Source organism: Malus domestica, chromosome 15 (genome assembly GCF_042453785.1).
Source record: "Malus domestica chromosome 15, GDT2T_hap1".
In the NCBI taxonomy this organism is placed as follows: Eukaryota; Viridiplantae; Streptophyta; class Magnoliopsida; order Rosales; family Rosaceae; genus Malus; species Malus domestica.
The window spans coordinates 8,446,077-8,461,642 of NC_091675.1; the positions used below are offsets into that span (position 1 = coordinate 8,446,077).

Below are 15,566 nucleotides of genomic sequence, written 5' to 3' on the forward strand. Positions count from 1 at the left end.
TTATTGTTTCCGGTAGTAACACACCAAAGCTGTAGATGCATTAATGTTGGAGTTTATTCAACGAAATCCAACTTAAGTGTGGTCGATCACAGTCGTCACTCGAACCTGAGTTTAGGGTTTAAACTCAAAATGCATTATGGACTCATTGATCTGGTTAGTCTTTATTAGGTGTCTTGGCTTGCAAGTAAAGTCTACAGAGATTCTTTCTGCCAAAAAAAAGTCTAAAGAGATTCTCAATTCTATACGGATAAGATTCCTTACTTGTAGGCTATCTATGTGGGTTAACAAAAAAAAGTGTGGGGGCTTCATGGTTTTTAAGGGCTTGGTTTCTTATATGAAATTTTTTATCATTTCTCAAAACATTTCTTAAGAATATTTATTGAAAACAATTTTCTTTAAAACTAAAACACTTGATTGGTTTGCGATTTAAAATTTTTAAAACTTATGACTTAAACTAGACAAAGAGATCTAAAAAGAAGGGGTCGCAGGAGAGGGAGAAAGAGGGTGGAAGAGGAAAGAAAGTAAGAGATGATTGAAGGAAAGAGAAAGAAGAGAGAGGATCGGACGAGATAGAGAGGAAGAGGAGTGAGAGAAAGAACTGAGAGAATGAATAAAACAGATTGGAGAAGAGACGAAAAAGGTAAAAAAAAAAAAAAGGAGAGAGAGAGAGAGAGAGAGATTTGGAGTGAGAGGGGAGGAGGTAGAGAAAAGAAATGAGTGAGTTTAAGTTTAAAAACTCACTTTTTATGTTTTTAGAGAATAGATTATATTTTTGAGTTAGTCTTGAGTTTAGTTTTTGAAAATAGTCCTACCAAACAATTTTTTAAGGTCTAAAACTTGAAAATTGTTTTTGAGTTTAAAAAGTTGATTCAAGTAGAATACCAAACATGCTCTAAGTGTCTTCGGACTTTGTTTCATCTTGTTTTCACTTGTTCATAAATCATGCAGGCATGGAAAACTTGGAGGAAAGGGACAACTTCAAATTTTTATGGATCCAACCTTGAGGACTGACTCAAATATTGAAGCAATGAGATGCATTATTCAGGGTGGATTGTTATGTGTGCAATACAATAAAGCTGATAGGTCAAACATGACTTCAGTTATTCTCATGCTTAGTAGCAACTCCATCACTCTTTCCGGTACCTTCGGAACCAACATTTTTTTTCCGAGTAGATCGAACATGCCCGCAACCTTAGGATCAAATATTTCATCCTCAGTAATTGAGGTTTCAATCACGGAACTAGCTCCACGCCCGCACACATGCTCAATTAATACTTGAACAGGATAAATGATCCCAAAGTGCATGTTTGGTAGTCATTCAATTGAAAAAGATGATAATGAGAGTCGAAGTCTTTCACTTAGTGAAAATTACGAACTTGCAATATAGCTTCTTTTGTTGCTCGTTCGTGGCGGCAACATAACTATAAGGAGAAGCGGAAGTGACAGTTTGTACTATATGATGATATTGAATTAAGACATAGTATTTCTGTCATGATCTTCCGGGAAATATGTTCGAATGAAAATGTTAATATGCTCCAGTGTATGTTACACACAAAAATATTTGGTCGTCAAGTGTTTGAATCTTGACCTACGACCTAACAGCTAAAAAATCTGTTGTAGTGATTGCGCATACAAAAACCATTTGAGGTCGTAGGCAAAATAGCTGACCCTTTGAGAGCCGCCTCTGATTCCTAATTATTTTTCTCTTTTTCGTGTTTTTGTTTTTTTCCTTCAAAAAACTTCCAAAATTTGTACTGCATGTACTGCTACACAATGTTGTACTGCGAAGTTTCCAATTGAGATCCAACAAGAAGAAGAATCCAAAACATAATTAAAATGACTAAAATGCCTAGAAATAATTTGGTGATCTTCATTGATTCTGTATTTGGTTATACATATGGTGCATATACATGGTGTATCAAAGTGTAAATCTACATAGCAAAGCAGTTGCCACCTTTTCTAACTACCATTTGAACCGCCGGAGCATCCTTAGAAAAACCGACGGCTTCCCATCTTCTTTGAGCAGACGGCCTTGGAAGATTCTCCGGCACGATGGTCTCCAGTGAGTTAGGGCTCCACTGTGGGCACATTCTTTTTTCACTCCATTTTGCGACCCTCTGGTCACTTGATGTTGCTATTTCCAACGGCAAAGGCATAACTTTAGCAATGGCCTCATGGGTTTGGTTACTTACTACGCTGCCCATTTCGAATCCGATCATGATGCAACTCATGCCTACAACACATCGTTTAGCCCATGATCCATGATCATTTTTGTTCCTACACGCAAGTATTTGACATGATTAAACACCAAATGACCTCCTCATGCATAAATAACTTTCAATTGGTCAAACAAATACGAGGCATGAGATTGGGGTTTGATTACACATACCATGCAGGTACTTGATTTTGCTTTGAGGGCAAAGAAGGGCTTGAACCATGGCTTTGATTTGAAGGTGGCGGATTGAGGCAGCAGTTGAAGTTTGTAACAGTCATCTCTCTCTATGTCCTCTCTCTCTCTCTCTTCTCTCTCCTTCTCTCTCTCTTCTTTCTCTATTCCTTCTGAATTTTAGCAATGAAAGAAGGAGAGGGAGCATGTATATATCGCAAGAGGAAGGTGGGTTTTGGTTAAACGAGATGGAGTAATTGGTAGTACCAGACAAATACCTCAACGGTGACCTTCCACGTGGGGTTGGACCCTCTATCACAAGCCAATAGTTGCTTGCCGTCTATTACTACCACAATATTTCCCTTGGAGACGCGTGTGGGATTGAGTTTCCTGTTCATCAGTTAGAGAGAGAGTATACATATTGTCACTCTCTTTTTCTGCAGATACACCCAAAAGAATCAACTAACTACTCATGCAAAACCTCTCACTTTCAGCAGAAGCTGCCGACAATTAAGCCAGCGTACTCGGTAAACAAAGATCTAATATTTGAAACATTGAATTAGCGAGTACTACGAAGCATCCAAAAAGTCTCATCGGAAGAGTCATTGGTATTTGGTTGGAGTGCTGAGTGCTCTACCTTATTTTGACTTTGGACCAATTACAGCAAATGCTACCAATTTATTTTCACTATCACATGACCCCAAATTTGTTTAATCTTTTCATCATTCATATTGTTAAAACAATCAACAAATTATACTAGTATTTTAGTGTCTGCAAAAAAATCATGTCAAAAGCAAGGAGCTTCAGGCTAAAATAAACTTCAAGATTATGGATTCTAGTTTTTTTTTTTTTTAATTTGGTCCTTGAAAGTTGATTTTTGCGAGATAAGTTTTTAGTTATTAGTGCATAGTCTCTATTGTAATGGTCACTATTTGCTTCTTTTACAGTTCCTCTTCAAAGTGGACGCTGCTTATATTCAAAGAATGTTGCCTTACTAGTTTTCTTGATGAATAACGTTAGGAAGACTAAATATGTAGATTAAATTTTGTAAACTAAAAGATATAAAAGTTGATGATTGAGTTATTACTTAAATATTGATTAACGTATTTATTTCTTATTAATGACATATTATTTAGTTTATAAATTTAATATACGTAACGTTACTGATTAATTGTCAAATTAAAGTTTGTTTAGTTTTAAAGCGATGACTGTTTTATTTTGTTGTTTGTCGTGCTCGTCAGCCAGCCGACATATTCACCAACAAGTGATAACTAAAAGTGGCCAAGTTGACCTTAATTTTTACTTTTCAAGTACTTGAAAGCTCAAGGTAGGTATAACCACTACAAGGTAGATTAATAGTGATGAATTTCAAGCTCATATTTCATATTATATGTCTTAAATTTGATTTTTTATGCTGATGAATCGCACGATGATGACTAGTGAGAAGCTGAAATGCATATGTAATTTTTTTTTGCTTTAAAAAATTTAGACTGCCATGTCAAAATGACCGAATGATCCCCTTTTTAAAAGACAGAAAAAAAAAGCTCAAGTAGGTACACAAAATCTCACCAAAAATTAGGTTGTTATTACTTATTAATAGGACGCCATGAAATCAACATCTTGATACAGTAGTCCTTACCTTGCTGTTAATATTTCTTCACTTCTTTAATTAAATTACTTTAGATTTTTATTTCTCAGAAATATCTAATTCTTCGAAAATAAATGACCAAAGCATGTGACTTTACCAAGTCCCAAAGTCAACATAACGCAGTTGTTGCTCGGTGCACGACGCCGTTTCACCTCCCCCTAAGAAACAGACCAGTTAGATCTCAGCATTCAGCAGAAACCAGTGTCTTCGTGTAGATCGCCCAAAATCTCTCCCAGTGCATCGCTTTCACTGCGATTTCGTCACTCTCTAAAACCCTAATTCTCTCTCTTTCTCTAAAACCCTGTTCTTCTACTTACTTCCCAGAAAACCAAAATTTCATCTTTTTCAATGCCTGCACTTGCAAAACCCTAAATCCCCAAATCCAATTGTGAAACCAAATTGAATCCCTTTTCGTTTCCGAAACGGCAATTCTCATTGGATTCGATTGATTTGTCATCCCTTCAATAATCCCAAATCATTTCTCAACCAAAAACCCTTTTTTTTTTTAATTCAGCGCAGAACCAGATAGCCATTTCAGCTAAAGCCCCAATCTTTCGGCAGAACAAAGTCAGTGATCGACTCAGTGAGTCGCATTCTGAGAAAATTTTCCGAATTTTGGAGACTTGAATTTTGGTGGGTTGGTGGGGGCAGAGGATGTTAATGGTTGAGAACTATGGAGGGAAGTAAAGTGGAGAATGGAAGCTCAAGCGAGGGTCGGCCTCCGAACCCTCTTTCGACCGCTGCGGCCTACTGGCAGTGTGGCTTTAGCCCCGCCGATGGCGTTCCAGTGCCGTGCAAGAAATCACTCGTTCGACACCCGTCTCTTGTATGTTTCATTCATTCCTCTGCTTCTGCATTTTTCCATTTGGGTTTCTTAGACGTTTAGTGATTAATTGTATGTTTAAGCTGTTAATTATGTAGAAATGGCTTCTAGAATTTTGATTAATAAGCTTACTTGCTATGAGTAGTTCTGTTTTTCGGAGTATTGAAGATCTGTTTTCGTAGCGATTAAATTGTCGAATATAAATTCTCTGGTCTTGGTGCAATTGTTGAATGTGTGAATCGGATTTTGCAGATGAAGACGAAAACAAAAGAGATCAAAGTTGAGCCGGGAGTTCAAGCAGAGGACTTTGAATCTAATTTCATTCCAATTGTCCGCTCCGGTGCATGGGCTGACATTGGGTCTCGTCCAAACATGGAAGATGTGTATGTCTGCTTGGACAATTTTATTGACGATTATGGGCTCAAGGATCATGCCGATGGCCCGAGTGCTTTCTATGGGGTATTTATCGTCTTTACACATGTTCTTACGAATTTCCTAACACGTTGTGCAATAACATTCTACTCTTGAGTTGTTTAGTTTTCATTTGTTGACTATATGCCTCAGTTCTTTAGAGGTAGATTTTTGTGGTGGTTGTTGATATTAGAACATATGTTTCAAACAATAATCTGTATGTGTTGCACTTGCTAGCTAATATTATCCTTAGAATTTCCTAATTGAACATTCCTACCGTATTGGTTGGTCAGGTGTTTGATGGACATGGAGGAAAGCATGCGGCTGATTTTGCTTCATCCCATCTGCCGAAGTTCATTTTGGAGAATGAAGACTTCCCTACAGATATTGAACAGGTTGTCACTTCAGCGTTTCTGCATACTGACACTGCCTTTGAGGAAGCTTGCACCTTGGATGCCAAACTTGCTTCTGGTACCACTGCATTGACAGCTCTTCTCATTGGAAGGTTGAATTTTTTTTTTTTTTTTTTTTTTTTTTTTTTTTTTTTTTTCGTTTTCTCTACCTTTGAACTCCGCCTATGTCTTACATGGCCGGTCCCAAGCCCGGATAAAGGAGGAGGGGGAGGGCGTCAGGTAGTCGACAGCCGGCACTCCATGATCACGTCGAATCCTTATGAAAATGAATCCAGAACAAAATTGCGCTAAAGCTAGGGCGTCACCCGTAAGTGGCGCGCTGTGTGGCCCGAGCACAGTGATAAGTGAGCAAGGGTCGCTGTATCTCCATCGGCACCCGGATGCAGTGTTAAATGAGCAAGGGGGCCATAGAAACTTTTTTTCGAACGACTCCACTCAAAGTTGTTTGGGAGCATATGCTCCTATCAACTTTACCCGGGACACACAAAAGAAGTACTTTGATCCTATTAGACGGGGGAGGGTGAAGAAGCTAGGACAGAAGGGTAGAGTTCAAGAGAGCAAAATGCGTTTAGGAACGTGGAATATAGGAACCTTAACGGGAAAATCTATGGAAGTAGTGGAAGTTATGGTGAGGAGAAGGATAAATATTATGTGCCTACAAGAAACTAAGTGGGTTGGTAGTAAGGCAAAGGATCTAGAAAACTCAGGGTTTAAACTTTGGTATTCGGGCACAAATAGAACGAGAAACGGTGTTGGCATCATCGTGGACAAGACCTTGGTACAAGATGTTGTAGATGTCAAGAGGGTAGGAGATAGAATCATGGCAATCAAGATTGTAATAGGACAAGAACTTATCAATGTGATTAGTGCGTACGCACCTCAAGTAGGGTTGGATACGAGTTCGAAGGAGAAATTTTGGGAAGATCTTGGAGACTTGGTGCAAGGAATTGCTCAGACGGAGAAGTTATTTATAGGAGGAGATTTAAATGGACACGTGGGCAGGGAGACAGGCAACTATGGAGGTTTTCATGGTGGCCATGGTTTTGGGGAGAGAAACGAGGATGGGGAAGCTATCTTGGATTTTGCAATGGCATATGATCTCTTCTTAGCCAACACCTTCTTTAAGAAGAGAGAAGAACATGTGATTACCTACAAGAGTGGGTCGTCAAAAACACAAATAGATTTTCTTCTAATGAGGAAAGGGGATCGTATAACTTGTAAGGATTGCAAAGTTATACCAGGAGAGAGCGTGGCTAATCAACATCGCTTGTTGGTGATGGATGTACATATCAAAAGAGTAAGACAAAAGAACAAGACTTGGAAGTGCCCAAGAACTAGATGGTGGAATCTAAAAGAAGAAAAACAAGCCATTTTCAAAGAGAAGGTAATCACCCAATGTGTGTGGGATAGAGAGGGGGAAGCTAGCCAAATGTGGGATTCCATGGCTAGTTGTATCCGAAAAGTAGCAAAAGAGGTATTAGGAGAGTCCAAGGGCTTTGCCCCACACCAAAAGGAATCTTGGTGGTGGAATGAGGAGGTACAAATAAAGGTGAAGGCTAAGAAGGAATGTTGTAAAGCCTTATACAAGGAGAGGACCGATGAAAATGGTGAAAGGTATAGAAAAGCGAAGCAAGAGGCGAAGAAAGCTGTCAGAGAAGCTAAGTTAGCGGCTTACGACGATATGTATAAACGACTAGATACCAAAGAAGGAGAGTTGGATATCTATAAACTAGCTAGAGCAAGGGAAAAGAAGACAAGGGACCTAAACCAAGTGAGGTGCATCAAGGATGAGGATGGAAAGGTTCTTGCTACAGAGAACGCGGTTAAAGACAGATGGAGAGGTTATTTTCATAATCTTTTCAATGAAGGACATGAAAGGAGTGCTTCTTTAGGGGAGTTGAGTAACTCAGAAGAGTGTAGAAACTACTCCTTTTATCGTCGAATCCGGAAGGAAGAAGTGGTTGTAGCTTTGAAGAAGATGAAGCATAGAAAAGCAATAGGCCCAGACGATATACCAATCGAAGTGTGGAAAGTTTTGGGAGAGACAGGTATAACATGGCTCACTGACCTTTTCAATAGGATTTTGAAAACGAAGAAGATGCCAAATGAGTGGCGAACGAGCACTTTGGTGCCTATCTACAAGAATAAGGGCGACGTACAAAATTGCATGAACTATAGGGGTATTAAGCTAATGAGTCATACAATGAAGCTCTGGGAAAGAGTCATTGAGCATAGATTGAGGCAAGAGACACGGGTTTCGGACAACCAATTCGGGTTCATGCCAGGGCGCTCAACCATGGAGGCAATCTATCTCTTACGAAGATTGATGGAAAGATATAGAGATGGGAAAAAGGATTTACACATGGTCTTTATAGATTTGGAAAAAGCGTATGATAGGGTCCCAAGAGACATTCTTTGGAGGATTTTAGAGAAGAAAGGAGTACGAGTAGCATATATCCAAGCTATAAAGGATATGTATGAAGGAGCAAAGACCGCCGTAAGAACTCATGAAGGACAAACCGAAAGCTTTCCCATAACTGTAGGATTACATCAAGGCTCATCCTTAAGTCCTTACCTTTTTGCGTTGGTAATGGATGAGTTAACAGGACATATTCAAGATGATATTCCTTGGTGTATGCTTTTCGCAGACGATATAGTGTTGATAGATGAAACTCAGGAAGGGGTAAATGCAAAGCTTAACCTTTGGAGAGAAGTGTTGGAATCTAAAGGTCTTCGCCTCAGCCGATCAAAGACAGAATATATGGAGTGCAAGTTCAGTGCAAATGGAGGCCAAAACGAGTTAGGGGTGAGGATCGGAGATCAAGAAATACCAAAGAGCGACCGTTTTCGTTACCTAGGATCTATCTTGCAAAAGAACGGAGAATTAGATGGAGATCTCAACCATAGAATACAAGCTGGATGGATGAAGTGGAAGAGTGCATCCGGCGTGTTGTGTGACCGCCGTATGCCACTGAAGCTCAAGGGAAAATTTTATAGGACGGCAATAAGGCCGGCAATGCTGTATGGCACAGAATGTTGGGCGGTGAAACATCAACACGTACACAAAATGGGTGTAGCGGAGATGAGGATGCTTCGTTGGATGTGTGGGCACACGAGAAAGGATAAGATTAGGAATGAGGATATCCGGGGTAAAGTAGGAGTAGCCGAAATTGAAGGAAAGATGAGAGAAAATCGGTTACGGTGGTTTGGACATGTGCAAAGAAGGCCTACTGACGCTCCGATTAGAAGATGCGACTATGTGACAGAGGTTCAGGGCCGAAGGGGTAGAGGAAGACCTAGGAAAACTTTGGAAGAGACTCTAAGAAAAGACTTAGAGTACTTGGATCTAACGAAGGACATGACACAGGATCGAGCACAATGGCGTTCTAAGATTCATATAGCCGATCCCACTCAGTGACTTGGATTTTCCAAGTCTCCAACCAAGAAGTTTTCCTCACTCGGGAAATTAAGGGAACACTACCCCAACCTACATGCTCCACTCAGAAAGCTTCAACATACAAGCTTCAACAAAAGAAAATTCAAAGAACTTAGCGAAGAAGGCTTTGGTGTATTTAACACAATACGTTGAAATGAAGGAAAGCTTATTTATTGATATCCCCGATAAGCTACAAATATGTACATATACATGAGTCAAAATAAACACACAAGAGGGAGCCTTCACAAAGGTTGCTTAGGAGAAGTCTCAGCAGTCGGTAGAGCCCCAGAAAGAGAAGGCACCGGAGGGGGATCATTTGGAGCCTCAGTACTGGACAGAACCCTAGAAGGAGGAGGCATCAGAGGTTGATCATTTGGAGCTTCATTACGCGGTACAGCCCCAGAAGACGAAGGCAATAAATGCCTTTGGAACAAACCCACAAATCTCTGATGATCAAGTAAAACCTGACCATCAGTTTCCTTCATCTGGTCAAGCTTCCTTTTCATGTTTGTAGCATAGTCATGTGCGAGCCGGTGCAACTGTTTATTCTCATGCTTGAGCCCTCTAATCTCCTGTTTGAGACTCATCACTTCAGCCGCCAATGATTCAACTTGGCGGGTTCGAGCAAATAGGCGTTGTGCCATATTAGACACAGAACCTGCACACTGAACACTGAGAGCCAGCGAATCCTTAACAGCTAACTCATCAGACCGTTTGGAAAGTAGTCTGTTATCTTTGGGAGTGAGAAGGTTCCTGGCCACCACCGCAGCGGTCATATCATTCTTCATCACGGAATCCCCAACGGTAAGAGGACCAGTTGGGGAGACGAAGGATGGGCGCCATATGTTGTCTGGAGAAGGCGGGGCTGCCTCTTCAACAAGGTTCAAGTCAAAACGACGGTCGGAGGGGCCAGACATTTTCAAAGGTGTTGAAGAGAGAAGAGGTCGGACAAATCAAGATCTTAGAAGTGCAAGAATGAAGCTTCTACTGGTGGAGATTCAAGTGTGCTTTGGAACTTAATGCCAGCCCCTATAAAAATCTGCACTCGACGGAGCTTCAGAAATCAAAGAGGCGCCTGCTCAGAAATCGAAGAGGCGTTTGCTTTCTCAAAAGCTGGGCTGCTTAGAGATCACGAGGGTTGATCTCAGAAATCGAAGAGCCGTTTGCTTTCTCAAAAGTTGGGCTGCTCAAAGACCACGAAGGCCGATCTCAGAAATCGAAGAGGCGCTCGCTTTCTCAAAAGCTGGGCTCCCTAGAGACCACGAGGGCCGATCTCAGAAATCGAAGAGGCACCTACTTTTCCAGCCTTGTCAGCACCTGTCACACGCACACTCAGCTTTGCGGAAATTATGGGCATTCTGTCAAAGACTTCTGGGGAAGTAGAAAACACATGAATCTTACTGTTCAATCACCCACTTCCCACACGCAACAATAGCTCATGGGTACCACAGATAACTTTGCCAAAGTTCTCTGCCAAAGTTGAGCACGTGAAGCTTGCAGCTCCCACTACATCGCTCTGACCAAGAAGGGTAAAAGAATAGCAAAGAAACAGCACTAACAAAGTTTAGACCCATAAATTTTGAAGGTCTAGCTACCATATTATTACCCACAAGGGTAAAGGAACAGTACCACTGCTGGATAATTGGAAAGTCCATGTATGTCAACCTCTGTGCTTCGTGGCAAGGTAGACTAGCAAACATGCCCAACCTTTACTCACATTCGAGAAAACACTCCCAATAAGATTGCTTGCTCCAAAATCGAAGAGGCACCGTCCTCCGAATCTAAAGAGCCAGACTCCCAACATGACTACTTTCTTAAAAATCGAAGAGAGGGTAAAGGAACAGTACCATTGCTGGATAATTGGAAAGTCCCTGTGTGTCAACCTCTGTGCTTCGTGGCAAGGTAGACTAGCAAACATGCCCAACCTTTACTCACATTCGAGAAAACACTCCCAACAAGATTGCTTGCTCCAAAATCGAAGAGGCACCGCCCTCCGAATCTCGAGAGCCACTCTCCCAACATGATTACTTTCTCAAAAATCGAAGAGACACTGCTCCCCGAATCTCGAGAGCCAGACCCCCAGCATGATTGCTTTCTCAAAAATCGGTGAGGCACCGTTCTCCGAATCAATCGAAGAGGCGCTCGCTTTCTCAAAAGCTGGGCTGCTCAGAGACCACGAGGGCCGATCTCAGAAATCAAAGAGGCACCTACTTTTCTAGCCTTGTCAGCACCTGTCACACGCACACTCAGCTTTGCAGAAATTATGGGCATTCTGTCGAAGACTTCTGGTGAAGTAGAAAGCACATGAATCTTACTGTTCAATCACCCACTTCCCACACGCAACAATAACTCATGGGTACCACAGATCACTTTGCCAAAGTTCTCTGCCAAAGTTGAGCACGTGAAGCTTGCAGCTCCCACTACATCGCTCTGACCAAGAAAGGTAAAAGAATAGCAAAGAAACAGCACTAACAAAGTTTAGACACATAAATTTTGAAGGTCTAGCTACCATATTATTACCCACAATGGTAAAGGAACAGTACCACTGCTGGATAATTGGAAAGTCCCTGTGTGTCAACCTCTGTGCTTCGTGGCAAGGTAGACTAGCAAACATGCCCAACCTTTACTCACATTCGAGAAAACAGTCCCAACAAGATTGCTTGCTCCAAAATCGAAGAGGCACCGTCCTCCGAATCTCGAGAGCCAGACTCCCAACATGACTACTTTCTCAAAATCGAAGAGAGGGTAAAGGAACAGTACCATTGCTGGATAATTGGAAAGTCCCTATGTGTCAACCTTTGTGCTTCGTGGCAAGGTAGACTAGCAAACATGTCCAACCTTTACTCACATTCGAGACAACACTCCCAACAAGATTGCTTGCTCCAAAATCGAAGAGGCACCGCCCTCCGAATCTCGAGAGCCAGACTCCCAACATGATTACTTCCTCAAAAATCGAAGAGACACTGCTCTCCGAATCTCGAGAGTCAGACCCCCAACATGATTGCTTTCTCAAAAATCGAAGAGGCATCGTTCTCCGAATCTCGAGAGCCAGATACCACAGACCACTTTTTCAAAGTGCTCTGACAGAGTTAAAACATGTGAAACTGGCAGCTCCCACTACCGTGCTATGACCAAGCAGGGTAAAGGAATAGCATTACTACTTGTTGTTAGGGAGACTCCTATATATGTCGACCTCCATCCCCAACGGACAGGCAGACCTGCAAAAATGCTCAACCCTTCATCATATCTGAGAGGGCACTCCCAACAAAGCCTTTCGAAATATTCAGCTTTCTTTCCCCCCGATAATACCTCTGCAAACAAGCTATACTAGAGCAAGAATATCTCATATCATCAGGGTTAAAAGCAAGAGTATCCCATATCATGCTTTTTCCCTGTTTTTTCTTTTGACCTTGTTTTTACCTGCAAGACAAGGAGAAAGAGAGCAATCAGTCAGCACTTGGAATCAAGCTTCCAGCCAGGAACTGACTGCCTGGAACCCCTTACCTGATTACTTACCTGGCATTGCTCTCGAGTACTCATCTTCAACATCTTATGTTTCCAGGGAAGATTCCGCATCTGCTTGAGGAACAGATAGGGCAAGTGCGAAGGATACAAGGAAGCATGTGGAGACAAGCGTAACAGCACACGTGCCGATACATCCATTACTCTGTCAAAAGCAAAAGTATCCCATATCAGCAGGGTGGAACGTACTCTAGATTTGATGGACTTGTTTTGACCCTCAAATTCTTCAGTCGGCCTTATACTCTGGAGGAAACCAGAAAACCCTCCAGCTCAGTTCAAGAATAAGCCTGTGGAAAGTTACTTCTTCAAAAGCAAAAGTATCTCATATCATCTCTTCTCATTTTTCTTCTCTTTATCCTTCATGCTGCTGCAAGATGGGGAGAAGGTGAACAATCAGTCGGAGCTCTGATTGCTTACCTTGTCTGTCACCTCTTTCAGCAGACCCCCTAGCTCGGCGACTTGGGGGACTCCTACTACATGGTTTGTATCGCGCTTGACCAAGCCTGAAACTACAAGTAAGCTTCAAGTGAAATTGATACATTACCTTGTGCATCTCCACCAGTTAAAGATACCACCCCTGGATGGAGGAAGAGTACTTCCAGAGAAGATGCCACATCTACCTATGAGACAGATAAGGCAAGTCAAGACGACACCACACTCTGATACTTAGAAGTTTCGTGATTACGAGATCATTCTCCCACAATATTTCCTAATGTCATTTGTACTAAATCATTCACTCGTACTCACTAAAGGAGAGCTTGAACCTATGTACTTGTGTAAACCCTTCACAATTAATGAGAACTCTTCTATTCCGTGGACGTAGCCAATCTGGGTGAACCACGTACATCTTGTGTTTGCTTTCCTATCTCTATCCATTTATATACTTATCCACACTAATGACCGGAGCAATCTAGCGAAGATCACAAAAAGCGACCGTTTTCGTTACCTATGATCTATCTTGTAAGAGAACGGAGAATTAGATGGAGATCTCAACCATAGAATACGAGCTGGATGGAAAGAGTGCATCCGGCGTGTTGTGTGACCGTCGTAGGCCACTGAAGCTCAAGGGAAAATTTTATAGGACGGCAATAAGGCCAGCGATGTTGTATGGCAGAGAATGTTGGGTGGTGAAGCATCAACACGTACACAAAATGGGTGTAGCGGAGATGAGGATGCTTCGTGGGATGTGTGGGCACACGAGAAAGGATAAGATTGGGAATGAGGATATCCGAGGTACAGTAGGAGTAGCCGAAATTGTAGGAAAGATGAGAGAAAATCGGCTCTGGTGATTTGGACATGTGCAAAGAAGGCCGACTGACGCTCCGGTTCGAAGATGTGACTACGGGACAGAGGTTCAGGGCCGAAGGGGTAGAGGAAGACCTAGGAAAACTTTGGAAGAGACTCTAAGAAAAGACTTAGAGTACTTGGATCTAACGGAGGATATGACACAAAACCGAGCGCAATGGCGTTCTAGGATTCATATAGCCGACCCCACTTAGTGGGAAAAGGCTTTGTTGTTGTTGTTGTTGTTGTTCTCTACCTTTGAACTATTGATGCATGTATCAAGACTGTTCAGACAGCCGACCCCGCTTAGTAGGATAAAACTTGGTGGTGGTTGTTTGTTTCCTTTTTTTTTTCCTTGAATGAATTGTTGCCTTGTGTCAGTGTAGATCAATGACACTAAAAGCATAATTGGGTTGTTACCCTAAATTGTAATTGTTGGTCTACTGCCTTCCGAAGCAAGCTCGGACTTAATTAGAGTACTTGGAAAGTTTAGGCTGCCTAGTAATATTCTGTTGAGATTAGTTTCTTCTTATGGGTGTGGGTAACTATGATCCAGTTGACCTGTTTAGTGTTTACCTAAGGTCAAGCATACGTGTGTAGTTGATTTATTGTGGTTCGATCTGTGTCTTCTCTGGTTAACCCGTTTATGTATGTCCTGAAATATTACAAATGTACCATGATATGTGTGTCATTGATTAGTCATATGTTGATCTTAGTTTCTATTGCTAGGTTGTTGGTGGTTGCAAATGCTGGAGATTGTCGAGCAGTGCTGTGCCGCCGTGGAAAAGCAATTGAAATGTCAAGAGATCACAAACCAATTTGCAGCAAAGAGAAACAACGGATCGAGGCATCTGGAGGACATGTGTATGATGGTTACCTTAATGGGCAACTTAACGTTGCTCGTGCCTTGGGAGACTGGCATATGGAAGGGATGAAGGCCAAGGAGGGTGGGCCACTCAGTGCAGAGCCAGAACTTATGACCACAAAGTTGACAAAGGAGGACGAATTCCTTATCATTGGTTGTGATGGGATCTGGGATGTGTTCAGGAATCAAAATGCTGTGGATTTTGCTCGTCGGAGGCTTCAGGAGCACAATGACCCAGCCGCGTGTAGCAAGGATTTGGTTGATGAGGCTTTGAAGAGGAAGAGCGGGGACAACTTAGCTGCTGTCGTCGTCTGCTTCCAACCACAGCCTCCGCCTAATTTGATTGCCCCTCGCTCCAGAGTGCAGAGGAGTTTTTCGCAGGAAGGTTTGAGGGAGTTGCAGAGCTTCTTGGATGACTTGAAAACTTGAGATGATGTCGAATGCTTTACCCTTTTTCCCCTCTACATCATGTGTTTGTCTAATTGAAAATTTCCATCGTAGTTTTACTGAGATTTTCGAGTTCCAACTGTAATATATGCGGCGGCCAAGTCGGTAACCTAATTTGTTGTCCCTGTATAACTCTGATTTAACTCGTGTAGACAGTCCTTGATATGATTTTAAATAGTTGATGGGATTTACAGTGGAATTACTTGTTCATGACTTACCATCATTATTCTAATGGGCGTTCACTTTCCAACTACATGATGATTGGTTATCTTGCACTTATATTGTTGCTTGTAAGCCTTTTAGAGAACAGCTTAAATGGCATGTGGTGTAT

The 15,566-nt window shown here is 41.8% G+C and overlaps 1 protein-coding gene and 1 long non-coding RNA gene across 2 annotated transcripts; one reads left to right on the forward strand and one right to left on the reverse strand.

Annotated features, from left to right (window-relative positions):
- Nucleotides 1-1,850: 1,850 nt before the first annotated feature.
- Nucleotides 1,851-2,812, reverse strand: LOC103456155 (uncharacterized). Its single transcript, XR_011576801.1, has 2 exons — nt 2,390-2,812; nt 1,851-2,277 (listed from the first exon to the last, which is right to left on the reverse strand). It is a non-coding gene; the product is annotated as an uncharacterized lncRNA (long non-coding RNA).
- A 1,380-nt stretch (nt 2,813-4,192) lies between these two features.
- LOC103456156 (probable protein phosphatase 2C 22) lies at nt 4,193-15,434 on the forward strand. The gene is made up of 4 exons (XM_008395805.4): nt 4,193-4,860; nt 5,110-5,316; nt 5,562-5,773; nt 14,653-15,434. Exons 1-4 carry the CDS (start codon nt 4,708-4,710, stop codon nt 15,215-15,217), a joined length of 1,137 nt encoding a protein of 378 aa, XP_008394027.2. The 5' UTR covers nt 4,193-4,707; the 3' UTR covers nt 15,218-15,434.
- Nucleotides 15,435-15,566: the final 132 nt, after the last annotated feature.

Bases quoted from the DNA above. Each gene is read 5' to 3' on its own strand.
- LOC103456156 (XM_008395805.4), top strand. From the start codon at position 4,708: ATGGAGGGAAGTAAAGTGGAGAATGGAAGCTCAAGCGAGGGTCGGCCT. The intron at 5,317-5,561 runs GTATTTATCGTC...TTGGTTGGTCAG, and splicing joins GCCCGAGTGCTTTCTATGGG to GTGTTTGATGGACATGGAGG. The intron at 5,774-14,652 runs GTTGAATTTTTT...TTCTATTGCTAG, and splicing joins ACAGCTCTTCTCATTGGAAG to GTTGTTGGTGGTTGCAAATG.